Here is a 25,782-nt window from a genome sequence, read left to right as displayed (position 1 = left end):
ACAGACGTTTTAAAGAACTATGACATCCCCACCAGGTGGGAAATGAGATGTCATCACACATCTTCGCTGCAGGACTGCTTCTAACAGTCGAGGATCCAAAACAACATAAAGGTTCATCAGTGAGGAGCAAGCTGTGTAAACAATGGAATCACCTGCAAAAGAATGCAAATACTCTCTAAGTACAGATAGGAAAGGATCTCCAGAATATGAAAAAAATCAAACTGCAGAAAACTGGGGCGGACCGTGCTGCCTTGTGGTGACAGAGAAGGAAAGAATCAGTAGAATGCACATTGATAATTACTTACATTTGCATAAAAAGTGGCTCTCAACTTGGTAGTGCAGCAGAACCACCCAGAGGACCTTTTAATCTATTTACTTCAAACACCATCAACCGTACTTTTATATGGGGGAGGGATGTAGAGAGAGCCCCGCTGTTTTCGCCCGGAGTCGACCTCCCCAGCTTTCCTGATTCTGGGCGCGCACCAGCGAGGCCACTGCGCAGGGTGTCCAAAGCGCAGGGATTCAGACAAAGACCTCGTAAGTGGCCTCTCTTCCAATCACTCCAGCAAACCCTAGGAAACTGTTTCTCTCCTCAAGTGGCCACTGAATGGAAGAAGTTCGTGGTGTTTAAAAGAATCCCGCAGGAACCGAAAACTCGGGGCCAATACAGCATTCGCCCCCGCCCCTGCACAGACTCACAGGTCCTCGTCCTTCCCGGGGACGCGAACCGAAGGTCCCTAGAGGCGGCCGCGGGCCAGGGACTAACCTGGCGCTCCCACAACCCCCGCCCCCGCTGGGGGGAGGAGCGACGGCTACAATGGAGCCTCCTCGGGGCTTTGTGCGCGCCTGGAATCCAGCTGTCGCCGCCCCTCGGAGCCCCCTGGCCCCAGGGCGCACACTTCCGGGCCGCTGCCACCCGGAAAGCTTCGGCAGCCGCCACCCCGAGAGGCGACAACCGCTCCCTCCCATTCCCCGGCCTTCCCCCCCACTTGCGCCCCGAAATGCCGGTCGACTTCAACGGGTACTGGAAGATGCTGAGCAACGAGAATTTCGAGGAGTACTTACGCGCGCTGGGTAAGCCGCTGCCCGCCGCGCTCGGCCCCGGGCGCCCCGCCGTGCGCCTCCCCGGAGCCCGCCCGCGCCCGCGCCCGCGCCGCCAGACTCCCCCTGGGCACCGCTCCGAGGGTGGCCGGCAGCCTTCGGATCCGAGGCTCAGGGGTTAGGGTTAGGGTTAATTGGTGGCAAAAGTCTGATAGTTGGCTCTAGACTAGACGTGGATAATTTCATTAGGAGAGCTGGGCTTGGGTTGCTCTTTTTTGGGGGGTTTTGGTTTTTTGTTTTTTTGTTTTTTGGTTTTGTTTTTAAAACGTTAACAAAAGGGCAGAAAAACTTGCAATAAAAAAGAATGAAAAAGGTACAGAAAGGCTGCACACAGACTGCCTATGTTATAGGGTATGGGATTAGCTTTAGGACATCCTTTTCCCCCTAACACCTGGAGCCACAAGGTTTAGAGGGGAGTAGGATCGGACCCTTGGGGACCCATTCCTTGGAAATAGTTGTCTGAGTTTTTTTGCCCCTCCCGCTTGAACACCCCTGCAGATGTCAATGTGGCTTTGCGCAAAATCGCCAATTTGCTGAAGCCAGACAAAGAGATTGTGCAAGACGGCGACCATATGATCATCCGCACGCTGAGCACTTTTAGGAACTACATCATGGACTTCCAAGTTGGGCAGGAGTTTGAGGAAGATCTGACGGGCATAGATGACCGCAAGTGTATGGTGAGGATTTGCGTCATGTACGGCCTTTGCTGCCCAGGGGCCTGGCCGGAGACCAGGCTAGTTCATTTGAGGGTAGAAAAGGCCCTTGTGGTCTTAGGGAACCCTCCTGATCCTGGCACTCTCAGCGCTCAAGGTAGGCAGCACCTGCTCATCCAGGATACCCCTCCACCCAAACCAGATGGTACTGGTGAGCAGGTTGTAGAGGCCCTATTCTGTCCCACCGGAGCCAGGAGCCCTGTGCACTGGACAGCCCCTAATCCTCACAGCTTTGAGGGAGGTGTGAGTTCACCCATTTTACAGATGAGGAAAACACCACAAAGAGATGAAGTATCAAGCCCAGAGTAGCACAGCCAGGAAGTGGCTTACCTGGAATTCCAGGCAAATCTGTTGATTGTGCTCTGGTTGCACTATGGGCTGAGGGAGGCAGAGGAAAAGAAGGGGAGAGAAAACATAAAGAGCCCTTTGAAGTGTTTGTGTCTATCTGAGCTGGCATGGAACCAATCTACGAAGCAGGGAGCATTGTGATCTCTGCCAGAAGTCTTCTCTGACCTGCCCCTCTTCATGCTAAAAGTGGGATTTGGCCATGGGCCAGCCCCTTCCCCACCCATTCCTCCTCTGTGGTGAGCTTCCTTTGAACCTTTTGCCCAACCAACACCTACTCTGTAAGTGAAAGCCTCTGTAACTCAGGGCAGAGGAAGCTGCCTTGGAGGTGGGGGTTGGGGAGTAGAGAAGGAAGCTGACCTTGCTGTCCACAGGGCTGGGAAGCTGGTGACCCGGAGGCCCCAATTAACACTGCCACAGCAGAGTCCGAAGGTCAGCCCTAGGCCTCCATCAACATTCTCAAGTCCCCAGGAGGTCAGGATGCTCCTCCCCTTACTCCCCCCCCCCATTCTCCTCTCACAGTCTTTGGTCCAGAGGGAGCTTCTGTTCACCCCCCAGGGAGCCACCTGGTTTTTGGGTGAGGTTCTCCTCCCCCTCCCATCATTTCCCAAGCATCCACCCTTGGTTAATTTTTTTACAGCACAGCCCATGCGGGAAGGATTAGTAACCCCATGTTATGCAATGGCTGAGATTCCCGACAGGGGAGCAGACTTGTGTACATGGGATTTGAACCAGAAGTCTTCAGATTTGGAAGCCCACACTCCTGCTCTCTGCCAGGCTCCTCTCTGCTCATTGTCTTTGCAAAAACCAGATGGCCTTGTTGGTTTAGACCTGTGGTTAAAGGAGTGCCTGTGTGTGTCTGGGAATCTGAGCGCCAGGCCTGAAGGATTCAGCCCCCTCCCTTGTTGATTCATCTGAAGGCTGTCAGGAGTGAGTGTGTGAATCTGCTGTTTGGAATGATGGTGGTAGATGCCACTTGTGGGGAAAAAAATGCTGCTGTTCTAGGGAAATGCCAGGATGTGCCTGTCAAAGGCCCAAGGCCTCTTAATCTACAGCAGGGCTCACAATGGGAAAGGAAACCTTCTGCCAGGATCTGCTTCCCAGAGCTGGGGGCCCTGTCATTCTGACCACTGCCCAAGATCTGCTCCCCAGCTGCTCCGTGGAACCCTAAGACCCAAGAGCAACCCTGTCCACAGCTCACTTGGGCACTCACAGACATGGCAAACATTGTTTACTTTGGGTCACAACAGCCTCTGGAATGTGCTGGTTTGTCCTTGGCTAATTATCTTTACTCTTTCCCTCCCTCCCTCATCCATTAATTCGGGAAATGTTGATCACTCAGCAACACTAGTTAATCCCCATCCAGTGCTTACTATGCGAGTTTTTTTTTTTTTTTTTAACTCACTGAATCTTCACCATACTGTTTTACAGATAAGTGAACAGAGGCAAGGTTTTTCCTGTGAGCTTAGGATGGTTAAGTTAGTAGCAGTCAGGATCTGAATTCGGTCCCAGTCCCTGAGTCCCTGTCCGTAAGCACTGCTGGGACCTACTGCTCTCCTCACCTCACCAACTTGCTGCTGCCCCAGGCACAGGGACCAGCCCAGCTCATCAGTCCCGGATGTCCAGCCTGTGTGGCAGAGATCGACGCACAGCACACAGTGACACTGGTGGTGAGCGAGGGGATCCCAGAAGGAAGACTTCTGCACTTAATTGAAAAGAAAAAAGGGGTGGATGGGAGGGTTGGGACACAGAGGAAGGGCATGTGGCCACCTTTTTGTCTTTCTTTTTTTTCTTTAAAGAAAATGGAGCACATATATAAATTTTTTCCTACTACCTACCCCTTTAGCCCTTTCTTCTCCCCTCTTCCCTCTAAGCCCCAAAAACCTTACTTTGGTTATTAGTGTCTGCTAGTTTACAATTATTTTGCCTTACTACTTCATCCACCATGATTCCTTATTTTACTCATATATGTGAAATTGTCCAATATCTTGACTTACTTTGCTACATCGCAAGCTCCTTCCTTTTGCTGTAACGTTTCATCTTTCCTTGTGGCTAGAGAGTATTCCATTGTGTGTCTTTATCTCAACATCTTTATCTGCTCCTCTGTTAGTGTGCACTTAGGTGGCTTCCGAATCCCACTATCATAGATAACACTGCAATCAACATTGAACAGCATATAATTTTGGGGGGTTGATGGCTTTGTATTCTTTGGATAGACACCCAAAAGTGGGATTGCTGGATTTTATGGTTATTTCCATGTTCAGTTTTTTAAGGTAGGTCCAGATCGCTTTCCAAAATGGCTACATCAGTTTACATTGCCACCAACAATATGTTACTGTTTTCCAAAGGATTCCTCTTCCTCCACGCCCTCCCCAGCACTTATTGTTGGAGGTCACTTTTGTTTTTTGATCCAGTATTAGGATAGTGGTAGGTGAGCAGACCAGGGATTCCAGCAACTCGGAAGGCTACATGAAGCTGTGCAGCACTCAGGGTTACCTTTGCTGTCCCGGGACTCAGGGTGCTTCCTCCTAAGTCGATGGGACTTCCCTTGCTGTTGTCTATTGCAGGGAGGGATGGCGCCTCTGCTTGGGCCTTTCCTTGGAGTCTGCTTTGCAGGGAAGCCCTCTTTCCAGGCTGCCCAGCGGGATGGTGGAGCACAGTGAAGAGCATGCCTGGAGGAAGGTGCAGGGTAATAGAATTACATAGCTAGAGGGTTTCATGTTGAGGGAAGCAGCATGCATGCCAAGAGGCCACACTGGTTGAAGTCTCTAGGGCCCTCAGCGGTGCTGGGCAAGTTGAAACTTTCACACTGCCCACCAGCCAGTGTGCAGGAGGAGACTAGTTTATTCTTCAGCTTTGGGTTGTTCATTCTTCCGTGTTCTTCCCAACACATGACAAGGGTTTCATTTCTCATCTTTGATCATTCATTCATCTGAATTGTCCTTTCCTCTGTTGGTCTTACAAGCATTTCATGGTGCTCACTCTGAGCAGTATGCCTGCTCTGCAGCCCCTGTTATTGAGATGAATTGTACAAGATTGTGGGCCTCCGGAGTTCGTTGTAGTGAGGAGTAGAGGGGACCAACTAAAACAGCCAATAATATGTGATGTGTGTTCGTGGTGGGAGAACAGGCTGTACAGGATGCCCTGACAGGACCGGGAGGTCAGGGAAGGGTCCCATGGAAAGTGGAGTCTGAATTGTGGCTTGAAGGATAGACAGGAAGTAGCTTGGCAAACCAAAAGTGGGTAAGAGGAAGGTCAAGGCCAAGGCCAAGAGAGGAACACTTGATAAATACTCCTTTAGACCTGTCCCATACCAGACCAGAAGCTCAGCCCTGGAGTCAGAGAGGCAGCAGGACTCTTAGAGCACCCAGACCAGTGGAGGAGAAAGACACAACTTTAGGCCATTTCAGGCCAGTGTATTGATGGAAGCGGAAGGAATGGGCTGAGGAATGTGGGACTGGGGTGGAGGGAGCAGTGGTCAGGGAAGTTTCCCAGAGGAGGTGACAACTAAGTGAGGCCTTATAAGACAAGTAAGAATTAGGTCAGATGTGGAAGAGGGATAAGAACATTCCAGGCAGAGGGAAACATATGCATAAAGATCCAGAGGTCAGGAAGGGCCTGGTTAGGAGTTTCAGAGGTGAGAGAGGTACAGCTGCAAAGACTTCAGGGTGGCTAGAGTTGTTGATGTTGGCTTCAACCTTTGCCAAGGTGGGGACCTTGAGAAAGTGGCCAGGGCATAGCAGTGTTCCCCAGCAGGGGCCTGGATGTGGCCCTGACAGGCACAGGGAGCCCACGCTGGGAGAGGCGGGGTGAGGTTGACAGTCCTCACCAAAGAGCCAGAGGCACCTAGAGATCCCTGATCCTGCCTTGTGCCATGGGAACCTTATCTATATTCTACAGCAGCAGCCCGAGGATGAAACCCAGCCTGCAGATGTGTTTTGCTTGGCCTGTACAATCTTTGGAAAATTTCACAGTCAATGATTGCCAAAGATGGTAAGATGTCATGAAAAAAATCCATATTTCTGCCTATTCTTATAAAAAAAAAATCAATGCTGCTGAAAATGCTGAATTCCTGCTTATTCCTGTGCTGTGGATCCCTGGGACACTGTCACAGTTGCTCCCTGAGGATGGGGCTTCTCCAGTTTACCACCCTCCTCACATGCCCTATTACCTGAAACCCAGGTGGCCAGCCCTCATCACTGTTTACTCTCTGGGCGCCATGATGCAAAGCAGTGGCAGCAACATCAGGAGAACGTGTTAGAAACACAGATTCTCTAGCCACACCCCTGGCCTATGGAATCAGAAATTCTGGGAGAGCGGCCAGCAGTCTGGGTTTTGCTAAACCCACCAGCTGATTCTGATACAACTAAAGCTTTGGAGTAAAGAAACATCTCTTTGTGCCTGTCTTTACAAACTGAGAAACTACGAAATCAAGTAGAAAGGGGCCCTCCCACCAGACAGTCTAGTCCATCATTTAACCCCCAGGGATACCACAATCCAGACCCTGAAATCCAAGTCCCTGAAATGGCTCTGTGGTCCCTCCCCAGGTGGAGGGGTGGAGGGATTCAGATCTGTAGAGCTGGGATCACTCAGCTGACATTTCCAGTCTGTTCTATTCCAATCTTGTTTAACCCTCAGCAGCAGGGGCTACCATGTTGGTAGGAAGATATAAAGACTGGATTCAGCGTTTCTGTACTGCCCTCCTGCCTGCCTTTATCCATTAAAATGAAATCACAGCCTCGGCTTGAAGCCAGCATCATTTAATGAATCTAGCTGATGCAGCTTTTGCCAGGATGGGGACCTTGAGAAAGGAAGGCACCCCTCAACCTCAAATAGTGCTGCCCACTCCAAGGCCAGGGGATCCCTGGGAATGAGGTGTTATAGAACTCTTTGTTCCAAACTCCCCCCAGCAGGAGCAGCTTTTGTGGGAAAAGACTGAGCTAGGAATCACAGCCGAGAGCAGAAGGGCCATTTGTCATCCAACCAAGAGCTTGCTGAGGTTTGCGCTGGAGGAGCCTTTGTTCATTCGGATGCTTGGTGCCTCCTCCCCTGGCTGAGGCCTCGCCTTCCTCTCCAGCCTTGAACTCAAGATGACCCCTTCCACGGGGCCTGCCTTCCGCTTCTAGTCCTCCCCCTCCTCCTCCCGCCTCCATCTCCTCTCTTTCTTTATTATAAAATGAGGGGAAAATCAAGCAGCACAGGCAAGTGGAGACTGACCTTCCCCCACTGGCCCCACTCCCACTCCCCAGAGGTCACTGGCGAATCTGTACAGAAATCAGCCTCGAGTGTGGGTGCTCTTTATCGGCTGATTGATTAGTTGGTCAATATCTCTATCTAAAGTCAAAAAGAAAAAAGAGAACGAGAGAAGGAAGAAGAGAAAGACAAAAAGAAATTGACGCTTCTGTATGTTGTTTTACTCTATAATATTTTCTTAGCATCTTTTCATATCCGCGCTTAAATTTTCTGTGTCCTTTCTTCTTTAACCACGTATGTTTTCTTTCCTTCCCTCTCATCCATCCATCCATCCATCCATCCATCCATCCATCCATCCATCCGGTTTTATATAATACCTGAAATCTACCAAACTGCATTTAACACTTTGCTTTAAGCCCGTATCAGCTTTCTCACCCTGTTCTTGACTCATTAAGGAGGTTTTTTTTGGTTCATAATTTAAAAAACACTATGCCAATAGCAGAATTAATTCCCTGGCAGCAGAGCTGAGAACACCATAGGATCCAGGAGCCCTGTGAGAACCGCCCCGCCATTCTACTGGGTCCTTTCCAGGATGGAAACAGGGAGTCTCTTTCATGTCTTAGCTAAAGGTCTCTGACCTTTGAAATCGGTGTCAGCAGCATGCTTTTGAGGATTACTAAAAGGAGAATTAAAGCAACCCAAATAAAATTCACAAAGTAGCTTTTAAGAATCACAGTGGTTTGTTAGGTTTTGGTTTTTATTAGACTGGAACAAGGAAAATAATGTGTACTCTATCCTTGCAAAGTGCTGGGCCTGCATATAATGATCTTAGTACTATCTCTTTTGCTTCCCACAATAAATGCTATTCTGTGAATATCATTTACCCACAGTACTGGTTAAAATCTAAGTCAGAAAGGTAAAAAGACTTTACCCTGTGTCAGCCATCAGCTGGTGGCAGAGAGGATTCTAACTAGTCTATTTCTGAAACTCTGTTACAAGGCATTTAGAGCTCTTCTGGGGGCTAGTACCTAAATCCCTTGTTATAAGCCTCATCATGAGTCGGCGGTAAGGTCAGACAGTATTGACAGGGCAAGGGAACATGGGCAAGAATGCTGATATTAGAATCAGACATCTGCTTTTGAATGTCCCCTATTACCTAACTGACAGCATTAGTTAAATGATGGGACACATGACCTCAGTTTTCACATCTGTAAAATGGGTGCCATGACTGCCCTGCCTATCTCAGGAGGCAGATGATACAGGGGACAGTGCCTTGTGAAGCCATGATATCATGTGCAACAAGGGGCAGAGCCCTTCTGATGCATTCTATTCCCTCTAAGGGTGATAAATTGGTATGATGTGACTTCCATGCCATCTTCATGACTGCTTCATAGAGAAATCCAAAGGAAGGAGAAAATAAAATAAGGTCAGTAGCATGAGTGGGGGCAGTGAGGCAGGAAGAGAGAAAGAATTTGAGCTTGGAGGCTTGCTGAAGCTCCTTACACTAACACCATTCTGAGACTTTTATGTACTGAGCAAGTACATTCCCTTTCTTTCCTCTTAAGCTATTTGAACCTGTTTCCTGTCACATCTAAAAACATCCTAAGGCATCCAGAGTTCAGAGATCATGGGGTCAGAACCACACAAGCAGATAGAGCAGTAGTTCTCAAACTTAAACTTGTCCCACCCCCAGAGTTCAGAAGGCCTGGAATAGGGCCCAAGAGTTTGTTTTTCTAACAATTTCCCAGATGATGTTGATGTTGTTGGTTCAAAGACCATTCTTTTGATTACTAACAAGAGAAAAAAAAGGAAGTAGGCTGGTTCATGCCCAGTTTCTGTAATGTTCTCATCATGATTCAGTGTGATAGTTCAGTGTGCAGGGTTAAGGGTGCCCAGTTCTGGTCAATGAACGAGAGTGGCAAGATACAGTTCAGTGCCTGCAGGTGGGGTCTGCCCAGGAACACCAAACTTGCAGCAGCATGCGCTGGCTTGCAACTGAGGAGCCAAGAAAGCGATACCAGGATTGTGTGCAACTGGACAAGTGTGGGGTACAACAGAGCAATTAGGAGCCTGGTTTTGAGAAGAACCTGGGTTTGAATCCTGGATACACTTTCCTGCTGCATTTCCTTGTAAAAAAGTGCTTAATCCCTTTGGGTTCATTTGTAAATAGGGGCCAGGAGTAGTACCACTGATGGCACTATTACCAAAATCAAATATGGTGATGAATTACTTCAATTTTTTATTTGTGTAAAAAACACTCTAAAACTTCATACCTTCAAAGAGCAGTGCTTGTTTGCTTCATGAACCTGTAACTTGGGCAGGGCACAAAAGGGGTGGCTCATCCCTGCTTCATGTCATGTCAGTGAGAAGCTGGGGGACCCACCTTCCAAAGGGCTCACTCAGATGCATTCTCGCTTGCTGCGTGAGCTTCTTCCCAATATGGCAGCTGCTTATTCAAGAATGAGAATCCCAACAGAACACACCAGAAGTGTGTGGCACTTTTATGATTTACTTAGATATATAGAACAGCTTTGCCATATTCTCTTCACTGAAGTGGACTCAAAGTCCCACCCATCTTCAAGGGAAGGAGACAAGGACTCCATATCTCAGCACAGGTGCAGCAAGTTTCTAGAAGAGCATGTTGTAGGGTGGAAGAAACTTTAGGGTAGATCAATGTGCTATTTGTATGCTCAGCTGCTAGTGCCTAGAGTCTAGTGACTGCACAGTAAGAGATGGGACATCACCTCTGGCTAAACCTCAAAGGCCTGTCAGAGATGGGCTCTCGTTGTGATGAATCTGGTGTAGAAAGAGAGCCCACAGGATGCCGATACCAAAATTTCAGGTTTTCAGGTCTAGTCTCCAGCCAGGAATGGATTCCAAGCTGCAGTGGCAGCGCTGAGCCCCAGCAACTAGACCACCATGGGTTGGTGTCTCACAAAGCCACACCAGGAACTTCGCTGATGCACAGGAAAGCAAGAGAAAAGAGGCAAATTTGCTTAGAGAAAGAAAAAGTTTATTGAGGAGAAAAGAAGGAGCAGAAATAAAGTGGGACTCCTGAGCTAATGGAACCAGGCCAGGGAGGGGCAAGGAAGCCAAAGTAGAGTTGTGCCTCAGGGAATATAGACCTTCTTTCCCAGATTATTCTAAAGCCCCACCAGACTCTTTGTGACTGGTTAGTTCTCGGTGGTCTCACTCACTGCCTTAATGTCTCTGTGCCTAGAACTACAACTCTGTCCCAGCCCTTATTTTTTTTCTTTATTGGCCTTGTCCAGGAATGTCCTGTTGACCCCTAGTCCTGGGGTGTTTGATTAGTCCCCTTTGGAATGTGTTGTCCTGGAGCTTCCCTGAACTCTCCTGGGGTTTTTCCTATTCTATTCTGACCCTAAGGGCTCTCCTCTTGCCCTATGCCTCAATGCTATGGGCGGGAAGGATGTACAGTATCTGGAGCTGGGCCTCTGCAGGCAGGATAGCTATCCAGGTCCCCAGGCCACTGACCACCCAAGGCAGGTCCAGCATGGAAAAGTAATGTGCGGGCTAGGAGGGTAATGCGTGGGTCGGGGGTTGGCAGTCCTGCAGGAAAGCATGAGAGTATTGGAAGGTGGTCCAGGACTTCACATTCAATGCTACACCTTCTTCCAAAAATCCCAAATAGGTGGGTCTGAACAGTAGCTGAAACCACCTTCCAAATGTGAGTTCAATGTAGGAATCTCCTTTTCACTAGTATACTGTCCCTGCCTCTGAAGATTCAGGCCCTCATAGTCAAGGAATCTGGAACCTCCTCTTCCCTAGGGACCACCTTGTTATAAACCCAGAACCCCTGGCTCCACAGAGCCTAGAACCAGAAGAGATAGATGGATGGAATTCCCCTCTGCTCTCCCCGCCAGGCACCAAGAGGATGTAAACTGATGACTTTGCAATTAGAATTCCTTTCCCCCATGGAAGCCTCCTCTGGAAACTGGCCCCTGCAGCCCAGTCCAGTCCTATGACAGGCATTTCCCAAGGGCCCAGGGATTTATTATTATTTAACTTGGAGTTGATTGAACATTTATTTCTCTGTGAAAGCAAGATTGGGCCTAACTCACAATGGCTTCCTCCCTGCAAACCATTTTTGTAGTTGTGTCTGTTGTGTAAGTTCAATTGTGGGAAAGCAGTGTGCGCAAACACACACCACCCCTTTTCCTTCAAAGAGGAACCTCAAAGTCTCTGCTTGATGCCTGAAATACCACCATTAGAGCACGTTCATTTTGGGTAAAAAGTCAAAGACTTCGGGCCTCCCCGGTGGTGCAGCAGTTGAGCGCTGGGTTGCGAAGCTGCCTGAAGCCTCCGCGGCTCTGGTTCAATCCCTGGCTGCTCCCTGGCCACCAGAGGAGGGTCCCACATGGCGCGCAGACCTCTCCTGCCGCCCGCTGCTCCCCTCAGCAGTGTACTTCGGTCCTTCTGCCTGCTCTGCTCCCCGCTCTGGCTCTGGTGAATTCTCTCACCCTCCTGTACTGCGCTTCTGACTGTACCCAGTGCTTGTATAAATAAATAAATAAATCTTTGGGGGAAAAAAAAAGTCAAAGACTTCTCTAGGTGTTTCCTTTATTATGCAAATACCTTAGAATGCCTCACCATCTTTCATACTGGGATATTACCCAATCTTTCCTTCCTTGCTTGCTTCCTGCTCTCTTTCCTGACCTGAGAGTCCAAGGACACCACAGGAATACTCTGGGGAAGAACTATATGTATAAAATGGGTATGAAGCGCATGAAAGGAGGGATGGAGGAGCACCCAGGCTACAAAACCCACCTTCACCAGCCTTTACAACAGAACTGACCCTGCACTCTGAAAATGGGGGACAGACAGGGGAGAAAAGAAATCCCATCTGACAGAGTGCAGTGAGTCAGAAAAATGATCCTACTTTTTGGCTCAGAGATCCAATTTATGGGATCATATTCTAGGAAAATCATTCAAAAGGAATAAGAAGTTGTATCTATTTGTAAACGGTATCTGTAGCTGTATGGTAATAATCCCCAACAATCCAGTAAGCAGCTGAGGGCTGCTACGTGGCGGATTGGGTTAGCACTTCATATCAATTACACACTAGCAATCCTAGAGGGGAGTGCCACTCTCAGGTCACCCAGATGGGGAGCCAAGGGTCCTGCCTAGTCAAGCTCCTGCTTAACTCTAGTTCTGGGATTAGATTTTTAGATCCCTGACTCCCAAGCCTGCGTGGTTTATGGAACAGCTTCCTGCTGGTGTCTTTAAGTGTCATGTGACCCCGGGTGGTTAGTGTGACTGTGGCTTTTTAATTCCATTGACCGCAATGTAGCCATGTAGGTGATCACTGTGAAAGTAAATGAAAGCATTGATAGGCGATCAGTCAACAAGTTCCATTCTGCTTAACATGTCTTTCCACTTTCCCCATTCCCACTGCTCTGAATGTCTCTTGCCTGTAATAATAATAATAATTAACATCTTGTGTGCTTACTTACTGTGTGCCAGACTCAGCACTTTCCATGGATTATTTCATTTAATTACTGCAATATCTTCACATTGATCTCCCTTCCATTATCTTCAACACTTCAGCCCATTCTTCACATTCTGAAAGGGAATGTGCCCGTGGATTCCACAGCTCAAAAACCCCAGAGGCTCTCCAGTGCTGACAGGCAAAGGCCAGATGACACTCTGGCTCTTCAGCATGCAGGAGAACCTGCCTCTCCAGCCCCATTCCTTACCTCACACCATGCGCTTGGCCCCATCCCATCATCTGCAAATGCCTTCACTTGCTGTCCTCTTTTCCGTCTTTCTACTCACTCCTGCTTCCTCCCCCTGGGGGGATAATTTCCACTGGTCAAGACTAGCACAGGTTTAACTCTACCTGGCTTCCTTCAAGCTCTCGTGGTTGAGGCCCAGCTCCCTCTCACATAGGCCACACCTGTCAGGCTGAGTCTTAACAGGTTCAACTCTAGAGCCAACCCATCACTGCTGGAATCCCATCTCTGCCGCTCAGAAACCAGTGACCTTTAGCAAGTTACTTCAGGTAGGGGCCTTGACTTGTCTGTGAAATGGGGATAATTATAAATAGGGATAATTATAACTAAAGAGCCCCTACTTCATGCTAAAGAATTAGATGCAGGAAAACCTGTGGTGCAATCACTCCATTACTCTGAGCTGTTACTTATTCTCAACCTTTATAAACAGTGTGCTCCAGAGACAAATTCTGAGAGTGGTAAGAAGTGGGAAGGGATGCCTGGCCATCCAGAGAAGGGGCGGCAAGACTATTGAGTAGAAGCTAAAAGGGCAAGTGCCTCCCCACTCCCACAGAGAACAGGCCAGGCAAGGCCAAGAGCAGAGGGGAAGTACTGCTTTCTGATTATTTTCTATGTCCTGTGCTGAAGTAGGTCTTTGCAACCCCTGGTTCCATCTCATCCTCAGGACTCTGTTCTGGGGCAGGACTCATTAGCTCATTTTGCAAAGGAGGAGATGGAGGCTCTGAGGATGAAATGTACTGCTTGGAGTCACTCATCTTGAAAGAAGTGGGATGTATTGGAGCTCAGGTCTGCCTCTCACCGAGGCTGTCATCAGGTCCCTCCCAAATGCCCAGCTCAGGCAGGCAAACTGCTGTCTGGTGGCCAGGCCAGACCCAGGCCCACCCCTGCTGGGTGCTATGCAGTGAATACAGTGCCGTGCAGCATGGCATTCCTGTGGAAACAGTGGCCTCAGAGTTGGACAGAGGAGGTGTAAACAAGACTCTTACTCTTCCCTGGCTGTGGGACCCTACGCATGGTGCCAACGCTCTCCAGGCCTCAGACACTTGAGACTAACGTCACTCCAATGGCTAAAAAAGGCTAAAAGTCTTCTTTTGGAAGACTAAAAGGCCACATTGCCAGGAATATTTGATGTAAATAAATAAATGTAAGAGTACTCCTAGAATGTTCTCTGCCATCATCCAATCATTCCACAAACGGTAATGTAAATTTTCTCTGCCATAAGGTGAGGGCTTATCGTGGGTGCTGGTATCGTGTGAATATATAGTGACTAAAATCTCTCATCTTCTGGGATTGTTTCTTTTTGCTTTAAAAGATCAAAAAGAGAGACCAGAGGCTCTGATGGAAAGGTTAAGGTCTGGGGTGGGCTCTGTTCTCCAGAGTCCCTCTGAGCACTCTTTAGCAGGATAACCTTCCTTTATTCCACCCACCTCCCCACCTTCTCACTGCCTTGGGTTGACCTGTAACAGCTATTTCTTTGCGCTGGCCAGGTAGCAGAGTCAGCCAGTTCGCCTATTCCGGGTTTTCCATTACACCAGGCTTGACTATCTGAAACCACGGAGACATGAACTGGGGAAGACAAGAGGCTAGGAGCAAGCCCCCCCACCCCTCAGTTAATTCTGGAGTAGGGTCCAGCTTCATGGGGAGAGTCATGTGAAGAATTCAGTCAGACGAACCCAGTTAGAACACTCATGCACCTCCCTGTATCTGTCCATCCTATTCCCTCTGCCTAGGATTCCTTCCTTGCTCTTTTTCAATTTCTGCCTCTTAACCTAAATTTTACAGTGTCAGCTCCAGCATTACTTCCTCCAGGAAGTCTTCCCTGATGAACATCTACCTCCATTTCAGGGCCTGATGAGGCACCATCCCACTTCCAGAACTACCATTGCCTGCCTCTGCCCAGCTCTTGTCATTCTGCTAGAATTCTCTGTCTGCTTATCTTCTCCAGTAGTCTGTGAGCTCTTGAAACTAGGGTCCTAACCTCCCCTCCCTCGCTCTCCAGCACCAAAGCTAGACTTTATGGTGTGCCGGTGGGGACCGTGATTACTGAATGCTGTTTCCTTGCTCAGAACCACTCTGTAAAATCCTGCTACCATGGGCAGCTTAGATCTGGACGCTGTGGAGCACAGTGACCAAGAGCATGGTGGGCTTTATCTAAAGTCAAATCTCATCTTCCCCACCTCATGTTTAGCCAACCTCAAAGCCTCAGTCTCCACATCCATAAAAGGGGAAGGGAAAATGCTCCAGGAGATTGTAAGGAACCAATGGATATGACCCATGCTTTGCTGAATACAGTTTGTCAGGGTGATGATGGTGACAGTGACACTGATTCTATTGCTTCCACCAGAAAGCCTTCCCTCACCCCAGGCTGGGTCGGGATGTCCATGTTGATTCCCGGCACAGAGCACAAGTAGTGTCGATGCCAGTTCATGTGTCCTGCCCTCCAGGCAGAGCTGCTCCATGGCAGAGCATCGGTCCCACCAGCCCTAGAGCCCTCCAGCCATGCTGCACCCCTAGAATGATGACGTGCAGTTCCACAGAGGCCATCTCCAGCCCCATTCATATCCTCCCATCTATTACCTTGCCTTGTGGGGCCTTGAGCTTCCTGACCGTTTCTTGTATTAAAATCTATCCCATGCACTTTCTGGAATTTTAAATATGATGTGTCAAGATGAGTCTTAACAAGTTATCATTTTGTTTGCCCTAAGAATTGTATTATCATTTGCTATTTGTGCCTTCACGCTACCAGAATTGCATTCTTTCGTGCCCACAAAGGCCTTGTTGTGGCTTTACTGGTTCATAGCAGCAGCTTTTAATAGCTCTTATGTCTCTTAATTACTTGTTCACACTTTAAGGCCTTATTAATTTAGTTTTAATCTGTTTTTAGGGCATATTAGCCTTTCCCCCAGAATGTGCTGATTTTAGATCATTGCCAGCCCCCTAGGAATGGAGGAGAAAAGGAGCCAGATGGTTGGCTCACCCGCCTGGCCTCACAGACAACTAACCGATCCCTCAGCCCGAAAGAACTGGGTTCAGGTAATGACTCAACTCCTAACCCGTGGCAGGCTTGGCCGTGTTACTTCATTTTGATCAGCTTTAAAGCTTGACGATCACATGGAGTATTATGGAAAGCTCCCAGCACAGTGCTGACATTTGGCAGCTTCCCTGTCCCCTTCCCTGCCTTTCCTACTGGCTCGCTTATCTAACAGGGACACCAAAGCCTGAGAAACTTCCAGTTGTCCCAGTACCTCTCAAAGAGTGAAGCACCCTTTTAAAATCACACGCCAGAAGGAAAGGCCAATATGCTTCTTTTAGCAACTCACATCATGTATAAAAAGTGTTCATAATTGTCTGTTGTTTCAATTTCCCCCCAGTTTAAAGAGCTCTGGAGTCACACCTGGGTCTGTCCTGGCTCCGGGACCATGAAGTGACAGGTTCAGTCCCCACCCTCCTGAAGGCGAGTCCGTAAGGAGCCACATGCTAGAGCTGGGTGGCGGGTGGCGAGGGAGTGGGAATCATCACCCCCTATTCCACGAAGCGATGTTTGGGGCATGTGGGAGTTTTCATGTCGCAAATTCTTGGCAGCCACGTTGAGTCCCATTGTCTGTGGTCCATGCCCAGTCACTGCCAAGGGATGGCTCCATTGGCAGTCACGGTCCATCCTCCCTGTGCACAGCTGTCCCTGCCCCGGGCAAGGGGACCTCAACACTTCCCCGGAACATGTTAGCTCAGGCTGCAGGCAGGAACCAGGTTTTCTGTGTCACTCAGCCCCATGTGGCAGTGCCAGTGGGACTTCTGAGTGGTCAGGGGAGCTGGATAATGGCTTTTGAAGTGACGGTCCCTTGTCAGAGTGATGCAAAGCTGTCTCCATCCATCTATCAGTGCGCGTCTGTCTAGGAAAGCTGCCGACAAAGCCAAAGTGTTGGAGGTTATTAGTTTTTAATAGAAAAGTTATGCCAGGGGCCTCCCCGGTGGCGCAGCGGTTGAGCGCTGGGTTGTGAAGCTTCCCGCAGCCTCTGCAGCGCCGGTTTGATCCCCGGCTGCTCCCCGGCCACCGGAGGAGGGTCCCGCATGGCACGCAGAACTCTCCTGCCATGTCCGCTGCTCCCCTCAGCAGTGTACTTCGGCCCTTCTGCCTGCTCTGCTCCCCACTCTGGCTCTGGCGAATTCTCTCACCCTCCCGTGCTTCTGACTGTACCCAGTGCATGTATTAAATAAATAAATAAATAAATAAATAAATAAATAAATAAATAAATAAGTCTTAAAAAAAAAAAAAAGGAAAGTTATGCCAGCTTTGCCTAACAACTGGCTGCCCTGGTCTCCTGTCTGTTTGCAGACTTTCAGATTGCCGATGGGATAAGAATTATTGTTAGGAGGGGAGCTGAAGGTGACCACACTTCCTCCTTGAATTTGTTTGGGCATCTTCCCCAAAGTGGAATCCCAGAGCCCCTGTATTACTGCCTGTCCTGGGATTTGTACCACACCTTCCTCAGCCCCCCAGCTTCTGCCCTTCCCCCCATGCCACTTGAAAAGCATTAGGAACATCCTTTCACCTGACATTCCCTCAGTAGTCCTGATTAAGTGGATTACACAATGATTAGTATCCACTCTAGGAAACTGGGTCAGATGACCTCTTCAAGACGCTTCTGCACTGGCATTGACAGGACAGACTACATCCCTGACTCACTCCAGCCACTGCTCCTGGGGTGGCAGAGGTGGCTGCGTGCTCGCGTGAGGGGACCTCGTGGAATGAGATCTTGAGATGTCAGGAGGGCTGTTATCAGAAGTTACTGTGTCACAAGAAAACAAGAGGCCATTGTTTGCTACCCACCCCGCTCCAACATTACTTCTTTCCTTATTTCTTCTCTTTTGTTTTTAGGTGATTCTCCTCCTCCCCGACTCCCCAGCCACCCTTTTCTTTTCTTTAGACGAATCTGATCTACTAGAAAGTGACTGATTTAAGCTCTGGATACAGAGCTTAAAAAGAAAAATCCAGTCCCATCCAAAGTGAATATGGGGTAGGAAGTGGGAGAACTAAATCACATTTTGGTGCCATCACAGTAGGGAGCTTCTAAATAAATCTTCCACTTAAGCAAAGGCTAAGCTGTAGGGAAATGCACATCACAGTGCTCTTGGGCACCCCTCTCAGAGGCGGCCCCTGCAAGGTCTGTGCTGGGATCCAAGTCCCCTGGAAGGGAAGGAGCTCCTGAAACATTGAGCTGAAGACACTTCTTCGCAAATCTCCAGTTTAAAAAATGACTTTTGTTATTTTTGAACTTGAACAAGCCACCCGTATCTAAGCTCTGGACGCCACTACCATTGCCCTATGCAATTATGTTTATCTTCTCTCATCCTCAGAACAATCTGGGAAAAGAGCTCTGTCAGTTATTTAATGCTATATAGCAAACTATTCCAAAACTTAGTCATGTAAAACAGTCACCATTTATTCTCCGAGGTCTGGCCTAGACTGGGCAGTTCTTCAGCTCCGTGTGGCCGAGTGCAGCAGAGGCTCAGTGGGCTGCCTCAGTTCTCCTGCAGAAGCCTCCCTTTCTCCTCCTCCAGGGCTTCTCCACGTGGCCTTCCTCTCCAGTAGAATAGTCTGGACTTCCTTAAAGCACAGCGGCTCACTTCCAAGAGGGGAGGGTTCCAAGAGGCCAATGTACAAATGCTTGTGAAGGACCTGCTTGGTTCATACTTACTAACGGCCCATTTGGCCAGAGCAAGCCACAAAGCTAAGCCCAGAGTCAATGAGTATGTGGGAACTTAACATGGGTGAACATCATGGAACTCACTAGGGCTCACCAATGCAGTGACTCAGTATCATTTACCCTTGGGCTTTAGCAGGCAAGGGCACTGAGGCTCAGGTTCATCCAGTTCATCTGAGGTTATTTTGCATATCCAAGGGCAAAGGGTCAAGGTCTGTTGACTCCAGGGAACATATTCTTTAATTGGGTCACCCTGATAATGGAGGGGGCACAGTCTGAGAGGGACAGGGACCAGGATTCCAGTGTAAGTGACAATTAAGCTCCAGCCCTCTTTAACCCAGAGAACAGCCCAGCAGATGTCCTGGCCACCTGGTGAGTGCTTTCCCGGATGCTTCCACCCAACCAATCAGAACTAAGGTCTGTGTGAGGGCACAGGCTGTGTGGGGAGGCACTAGAACATGTTCTAGGCCACAGTCCAAATTTTCAGTGTGGCCTGTTGGTCCCTCTCCTTGACTCCAGGATACCCTCTCCCTTACTGGCTTGATTATCATTTCATGGGTCCTTAATGATTCTGTGATGTCCTCCCACTTTTTCAAAACTAGCTGATGTTTCCTATGAAATGAAGAGCCCTCCTGGACACCATAGCTCTTGTGCACCCCTGACTTCAACACCTACCACATGGGGCTGTGACCACTGAGACTCCCTTATCTGACCTTCTCTGTGGAGATCTTTGTAGGAGCAGGGGTCTTTAAGATCCATCTCTGGCTCCCAGCACTCACACTAGCAAGAGCTGGACTGAACTCGATGCTCTTCCTCCTGAGGGATGCTCAGAATCTTAACACAATGCCCCAGTTTTTCCTTGGAGCCCTGAAAAAACTAACAAACATCTGTTGGGCACCTGCCAGGTGCCCTGCCCCAAACTAGGAAATAAGGGGTTGCTAAGTCATACCCTGCTACGTTCTGGCCCAAGTTCTTTTCCTCATTAGCTGAGTGACACTGAGAAATTTACTTAACCTCTCTGAGTTCAGCTTGCCCTGATGCCTAGTGCAAATGAGAATAATCTCTGTTCTTCCCAACTCATTCAGGGTCAGAACTCAACAGGAGCTTGGAGTTGAAAAAGTGACTCCTTGGAGATGAACATAGTATATGTGTGTGAAGGACCCTCCTCTTTAAGCAGTCTGATTTCCAAGGGCTCTAAGATAGGACTTTCTATACCCATAGAGCTCCCTGTCTCCTTCCACCAATCATGATATCTGAATTCTGCTATCTCTTTTTCTTTTGAGCAAATGTGTTATTGTTATTTAAATCCAAAAGACTCCTGTTAAAAGATACCAAATGATCTGGAAAGATCACATTAACCCAGGAGCAAAAGTTTTCTCTACCATTCATGAACATCTTTCATACGCATTCTCCAGCACTGGTGTTGAAAGGAAAAACCAGTCTGAGCTTTCTGGTGACTATCCTAGAAATATTTATCAAAGGCCTTAAAAAGATGTACACTCATGGATGCAATGAGTCCTCCTCTGGAAACTTATTCTAAGGAAACAATGTGTTCTGAAGTAGGTATACAAGGAAACCTTATTTATAAGCGGCACGGAATTATAAATAATCTAAATGTCCAAGAATAGGTAATTGGCTAAATGATGGTATGTACATTCAGGCCTCTGCCCAATGCCGTCACCAGGGCCCCATTTTTTAGTTAATGCTCTGCTGTTGCCATCTTAAATTTTTAAATTATATTACAAATTTTTTGTACACAAAGTTTCATAGCTGCTTTATTTTAAATTCTCAACTGGAAAAAATATGTATTCTATTTGCAGGTGAATGGTTATAAACAAAATATGGCACAGCAATATAATGGAATTCTATTTAGTTATAAGTAGAAGCAAACTACTATATATCAGTGTGGATGAATCTCAAAATCAGTATTCTAAGTAATGAAGGCAAACACAAGAGACTACATCGTAAATGATTCCATGTAAATGGAATCTCCAGAAAAGGCAAATTTATGAATTCACAAAGCAGGTCAGCAAATGTTGTTTTTTAAATGAGTCCCTCATTTCCATTTTGTACTGGGCCTCATAGATGATACAACCATTTCCTAAATATCATGTAACAATTAAAATAATGCTTATGGGGAATATTTGCTGAAGAGGAAAAGTCTATTAAATGAAGAAACCATGGTACAAAACCATAAATGATGTAATCCTGGTTGTTTGCAAACAGAAATATATGCATATATGTTTTATATATTCTTATATTAATAAGAATATGCATTAGAATATATATTAGAATATATTAATATATTCCTAGAAAAAAAGACTGGTTGGAAATACACCAGAATGTTACAGGAATTACCTCTGCAGAAGCAGATTACAGGTATTCTTTTGATGACTCTCTTCCTTGTGCTTGTTTGCATTTCCCGGTGTAAGAAGGTGTGAGTATTCCCACTGACTAATATTTCTTTTAGAGGCAGAAGAAGGATGTAATGAGAAACAGCTATTCTCTCTAGGCTTCTGATTGAGTCGGAGTTCATAGTCTGCATAGTAACCTTCTGTTTAAACACATGAAGAGAAATTCCACTGATAAGGAAGTCGAGTTTTCTTACAAGCTCCTTAGAATCAAGGACTGTCTGATCTCTGGGTCCTCCGGCTTGCCATGCATGAAGCCCCGGTGAATGGGCCTCTTGTCCTGCGGCTTGAGGTCATTCTTGGTCTTTACCAGTGTCCAAGTTCTCCTGTGCCCTGTCCTTGGAACAGGGTGCAGGAGCAGAGGCTGGGCTTACTCCTGTGTAAAACCAGGGGTATGCACAGCCACTTCACCAGCCTCCCTTGTGATTGCTTCATTCCGACAGCAGAGGGCAGGAGTGATCAGTAAGTCCAGGAAGGAGATGGTTGTTGCAGGACAGGTGAAGGTGGGCCTCTGTAGGAAGATTTCCCGCTATACCCATTTGTCAGTTTTCTCCTTCTCTCCTAAATCCCCACCAGCCCTTGCTGACTGTCCTGACACAACTGAGCATGTCCAGAAACACAAGAATCCTAGAACTTTACTTCTGTAAAGTCAAGGCCTCTGACTTGATGGCCTCCCACCCCTCGCAGGACAGATAGGAACACTGGGGCCCAGAGGAGGCATGGACTTGCCGAAAGTCCAATTACAGTATACAAAGGGCAAACAGAGCTGCTACTCATGACAGTGGGGAGGCAGGGTTCACAATGTGGAATAGCACCCCATGAAAAGGAGGTTCAGAGGAAGTGGGCAGCCTTGAGAATGAGAGACCCCTGCGCCTGCCCACCAGCCCCCGTCTAGACCTTTGAGTCCTATATTTCTGTAGCTGAAATAAGATGGAAGTCTCCTATGGGTCCAGGCTGGCCTCCTGCCCTCCTTCCGCCCTTCAGAGCACCAGCACCTGGCACGACAGTGTTCTCAGGGCAGCAGTGAAGGCACAGGGGTGGCATGGGGTGGGACCCCAGCAGGGCAGCAAGATCTTCCTCCCACGGTTCCCCGAATAGCTTCCTGACCCTGCATTGTGCTGTCCACCTCTGTGCCTTTGTCTCATGGGGGCCCTCTGATAAACCCTCTCCCCAGTGTCCTTTCCTTTCTTTCAACTCCATTGTCCTGTCCTTCTAGTCCCAGCCCTGGTGCCGCCTCCTCTCTCCTCCTCCACCCCACCCTTCGCTGACCCTACCTGGGTTCTTGCAGCCTCTGATCTGTAACACTGGTGACACTGGGCACCTAGGGAAGCAGTAGGGGCCAGAGGGGAGAGGGACAGACCTGTGTTCTGATCACTGACCCTCACCATTGACCACCCAGGCGAGATTGGCAAGTCCTTTAACCTGACCTGTGAAAGGAAGTGCTGACCCACGCTCTAAATGCACAGTGCTGAGGATTCGGAGATGGCACAGGGAATGCCACAGAGCAGCCGTTATACCTATAGTTGGTTATTTATAACTATAGCTATTCTCTATAAGATGAAAAGCATTTTGAGGGCAAGGGTGGAGTCTGTCCCAAGACCTAATGAAGGTTGAAACTATAGATGAATGAATGAATGAAATGCCTGGGGATGGGCAGGGTACTCTGCCCATCAGCAAGATGCAGAACAGTCGCCCTCACCCAGGCCACATAGGAGCCCAGCCCTCAGAATCCCCTTTTCCCCACCCACCCAGCACCGTTCTCAACCCTTGCATTGAGAGTCCCGCCCCATGGCTTTTTCTCTCCTAATTAGCCTTTTCAATGAAATTTATGATGGTTTTGTAAAATTTAAAGCTAATTTGCACACTTTAATAACAGACGATGCACAGGGAGTATTTAGCTGCAAATATCCTATAATGAAATTGACATCCTGGATTATCAGGGATGGAGCTATCCCTCCCCCAGCCCCAGAGGCTGCTTGCTCAGAACTCACAATCGTTTTTTTTTTTTGCTTGGCAGACCACAGTGAGCTGGGAAGGGGACAAGCTCCAGTGTGTGCAAAAGGGTGAAAAGGAAGGACGCGGTTGGACCCAGTGGATTGAGGGTGATGAGCTGCACCTGGTAGGTTCCTGGCCAAGGGGTGGGGAAAAGAAGGGGGCCAGGTCAGGCCAGGCTGGGTCCCAGAGACCCTGGTCACTGCTGGGTGGATCTTGGAAAAAGGTCTATGGTAGCTCCTTGGTTCTGCTCTGAAGCTTCTCTTCCAAGGGCCTGGAGAAGACTTGAATAACTTTAGAAACTGAGCATGTGTTTTCAAGGTCGAAGCTGTCCCAGTTGTCCAAGGTGAGGAGGTGAGGAGGTACATCTGTTGAATGCTAGGGCCGGTGCTGAACTCTTTTGCATCTCATATCTCTTTCTCTTCTCTCAGCAACCCTGGGGGCCCGGCACGGTATAATTCCTATTTTGGAGATGAAGACATGGAGGTTCACACCCAAGTTCCACACCTGGAAAGTGGCAGAACTAAAATTTGCTCCCAAGCAATGTTTCTTTTCACCATACCAGATTGTGGCAGGCCACAACCAAGGAGAATTCTCTAAGTTTCTCTAACACATGACTTCAACGATGTAGGTCAGGGTAGGAGATGCCTTCGTCAGTGCTGGGTTAGGTCCCACAGTCTGAAGCCTCTAGTCAAAGCCATTTCTATTCCACCCATCACCCAGAGAAAGCACTTACAGATCTAGAGGTGGGCCCTGAGCCCCAGAGTGGGTTCAGTAACCCAAGACCTCTGAGAAAAGACCTTCCACCCCTCCCGCTGCCCCTTGGAAATCCCCAGTTACCATTCTTCTGAGAAGGGAACCTGGCTCAGATAACTTGGACTCTAGTCCCAACTCACTCAGTGGGCCTTTGGATCAGTGCCTCCCTTCCCTCAGCCTCAGCAGCAAAATGCTGCCCTACTACCGCAGGGTTCTGAAGATCAAGGTCTGTAAGAGCTTTGAGACTTGCCAGTGGTGAGAAGAGACACAAGGGGCATCTTTCTAATTGGCAGCTTAGGCTGATGCCATGGGCTGGGGCTGCACGCCCACCGGAAGCCAACTAGTCTCCTCCCCTGGTGGCTGTTCCCTTGTCTGTCGAGCTGTGAGGGAAGATTAAGCAATCCCCACCAACCCTTCAGTCCGATAATTGTGTGTCCTGTGCTCCCATGCAAACTTGGGGCTGCAGCCTCTTTTATTTGGCCATCAAGTGGGCTTGAAACTTCTTTAGATAGCACTTCACAAACTTGGAAATGTCATGTCAGTACAGTTAACCCTTGAACAATGTAGGGTTAAAAATCGAGGTTAATTTAGTCTGCCCTCCATATAGGCAGGTCTGCATCTGGGAGTTTGACCAACCTTGTCTGGGAGTTTGACCAACCTTTCTATCTGGAATGCAAAACTCACAGATAGAAACAAAGTCCATGTATAAATGGACCTCCAAAGTGCAGGCCGGTGCTTAGGGCCAGATTTTGTTTTCAAGAAAACAAAAATAGGAAGGTGGTGCAACTCTGTGTTGTATCCTCAGGCAACAGTCAGCGGGGCTGCCCTGTGGGCATGGAAGGGGCTGGCCACTGCATTGTCATGCTCCCTGAGAGCATTTAATAACTGCAATTCCAGTGCTTCATCCACTGAAATATTGACACACATTAGCCTGGGACCTAGGCATTTTTCAAACTCCCCGGTAATTCCAAAGTGCAGCTAAAGCTGAGAATCACACTAGTTTGCATCCCTTTGTGAGGCAACCTATTGAATTCCTCCAGGTCCAAGCCTTGTGCCTGGGACTGATTTTGGCCATGACTGGGCACAGACTCAGCCCCCCGCTGAGGTCAGAGGTTCTTAAAACCTTTTGTTCCCTTGATGATGGAGGAGGGGAAGCCTCTGAGGGTCTATGGGTCAGCTCTGAGCCATACCTGCTTCCCAGCCAGCTCCCCACAGGGCACAGCAGAGTCTGATTCCAAGATCCAGTTTAACCAGCTTTCCAAGGAATTGGTGGGGGGTTCAAACCACCTCCCTACCCCAGGATGCACTGAGTTCCAAGTGTGAGCATGTCTTGGCCAATGAAAAGCATCTATTTTTGTTTCAGGAGATGAGAGTGCAGGGTGTGGTCTGCAAGCAAGTATTCAAGAAGGTTCATTGAAACCCCCAGGTGACAGGCAGGCCCTGGGCTCCCGGAATGAATGCATGGATATGTGGGCCAGGACCCCCAGTGCACAGCATGGGACAGAAAGTCCAGCACCCTCCAACTTCCCCACCCCCTTCTAGGCACCTGTGAGCAGTATGCCTCAGCTTTTTCTCTTTCTCTTCTTAAAAACCATTCCAATAAAAACAACCTCCACTTAAGACCTGTGTTTTGCAGAAGTTTCAAAACCCCTTGGTTCCCTTTTTCACTGGAGCTTCCAGATTCATTTTTCCTCGATGCCACCCCTGGGAAAAGGGAAAAAGTCAGCCACACTCCTACAGATTTGGTCCTAAGGTTGTACCACTAGGTCTTTCCTCAGAGGCATAGGGTTGAATCCTGCATATGTGGACTGGCATC

General features: G+C 48.4%; 1 protein-coding gene across 1 annotated transcript; it reads left to right on the top strand.

Annotated features, from left to right (window-relative positions):
• Positions 1 to 817: 817 nt before the first annotated feature.
• Positions 818 to 25,500, top strand: RBP1 (retinol binding protein 1; the record flags this gene model as incomplete). Its single annotated transcript, XM_084232375.1, is given in 7 exon segments — positions 818 to 882; positions 884 to 909; positions 912 to 958; positions 960 to 1,074; positions 1,600 to 1,778; positions 23,236 to 23,337; positions 25,330 to 25,500. Coding segments are annotated over 7 exon segments (588 nt in total). The 3' UTR covers positions 25,384 to 25,500.
• Between the last annotated feature and the right edge of the window lie 282 nt (positions 25,501 to 25,782).

Source organism: Talpa europaea (genome assembly GCF_964194135.1).
Source record: "Talpa europaea genome assembly, chromosome: 4".
Lineage (NCBI taxonomy): Eukaryota > Metazoa > Chordata > Mammalia > Eulipotyphla > Talpidae > Talpa > Talpa europaea.
Note: the sequence above shows the minus strand (reverse complement) of the source record. Positions and strands in the feature narration are given on the sequence as shown.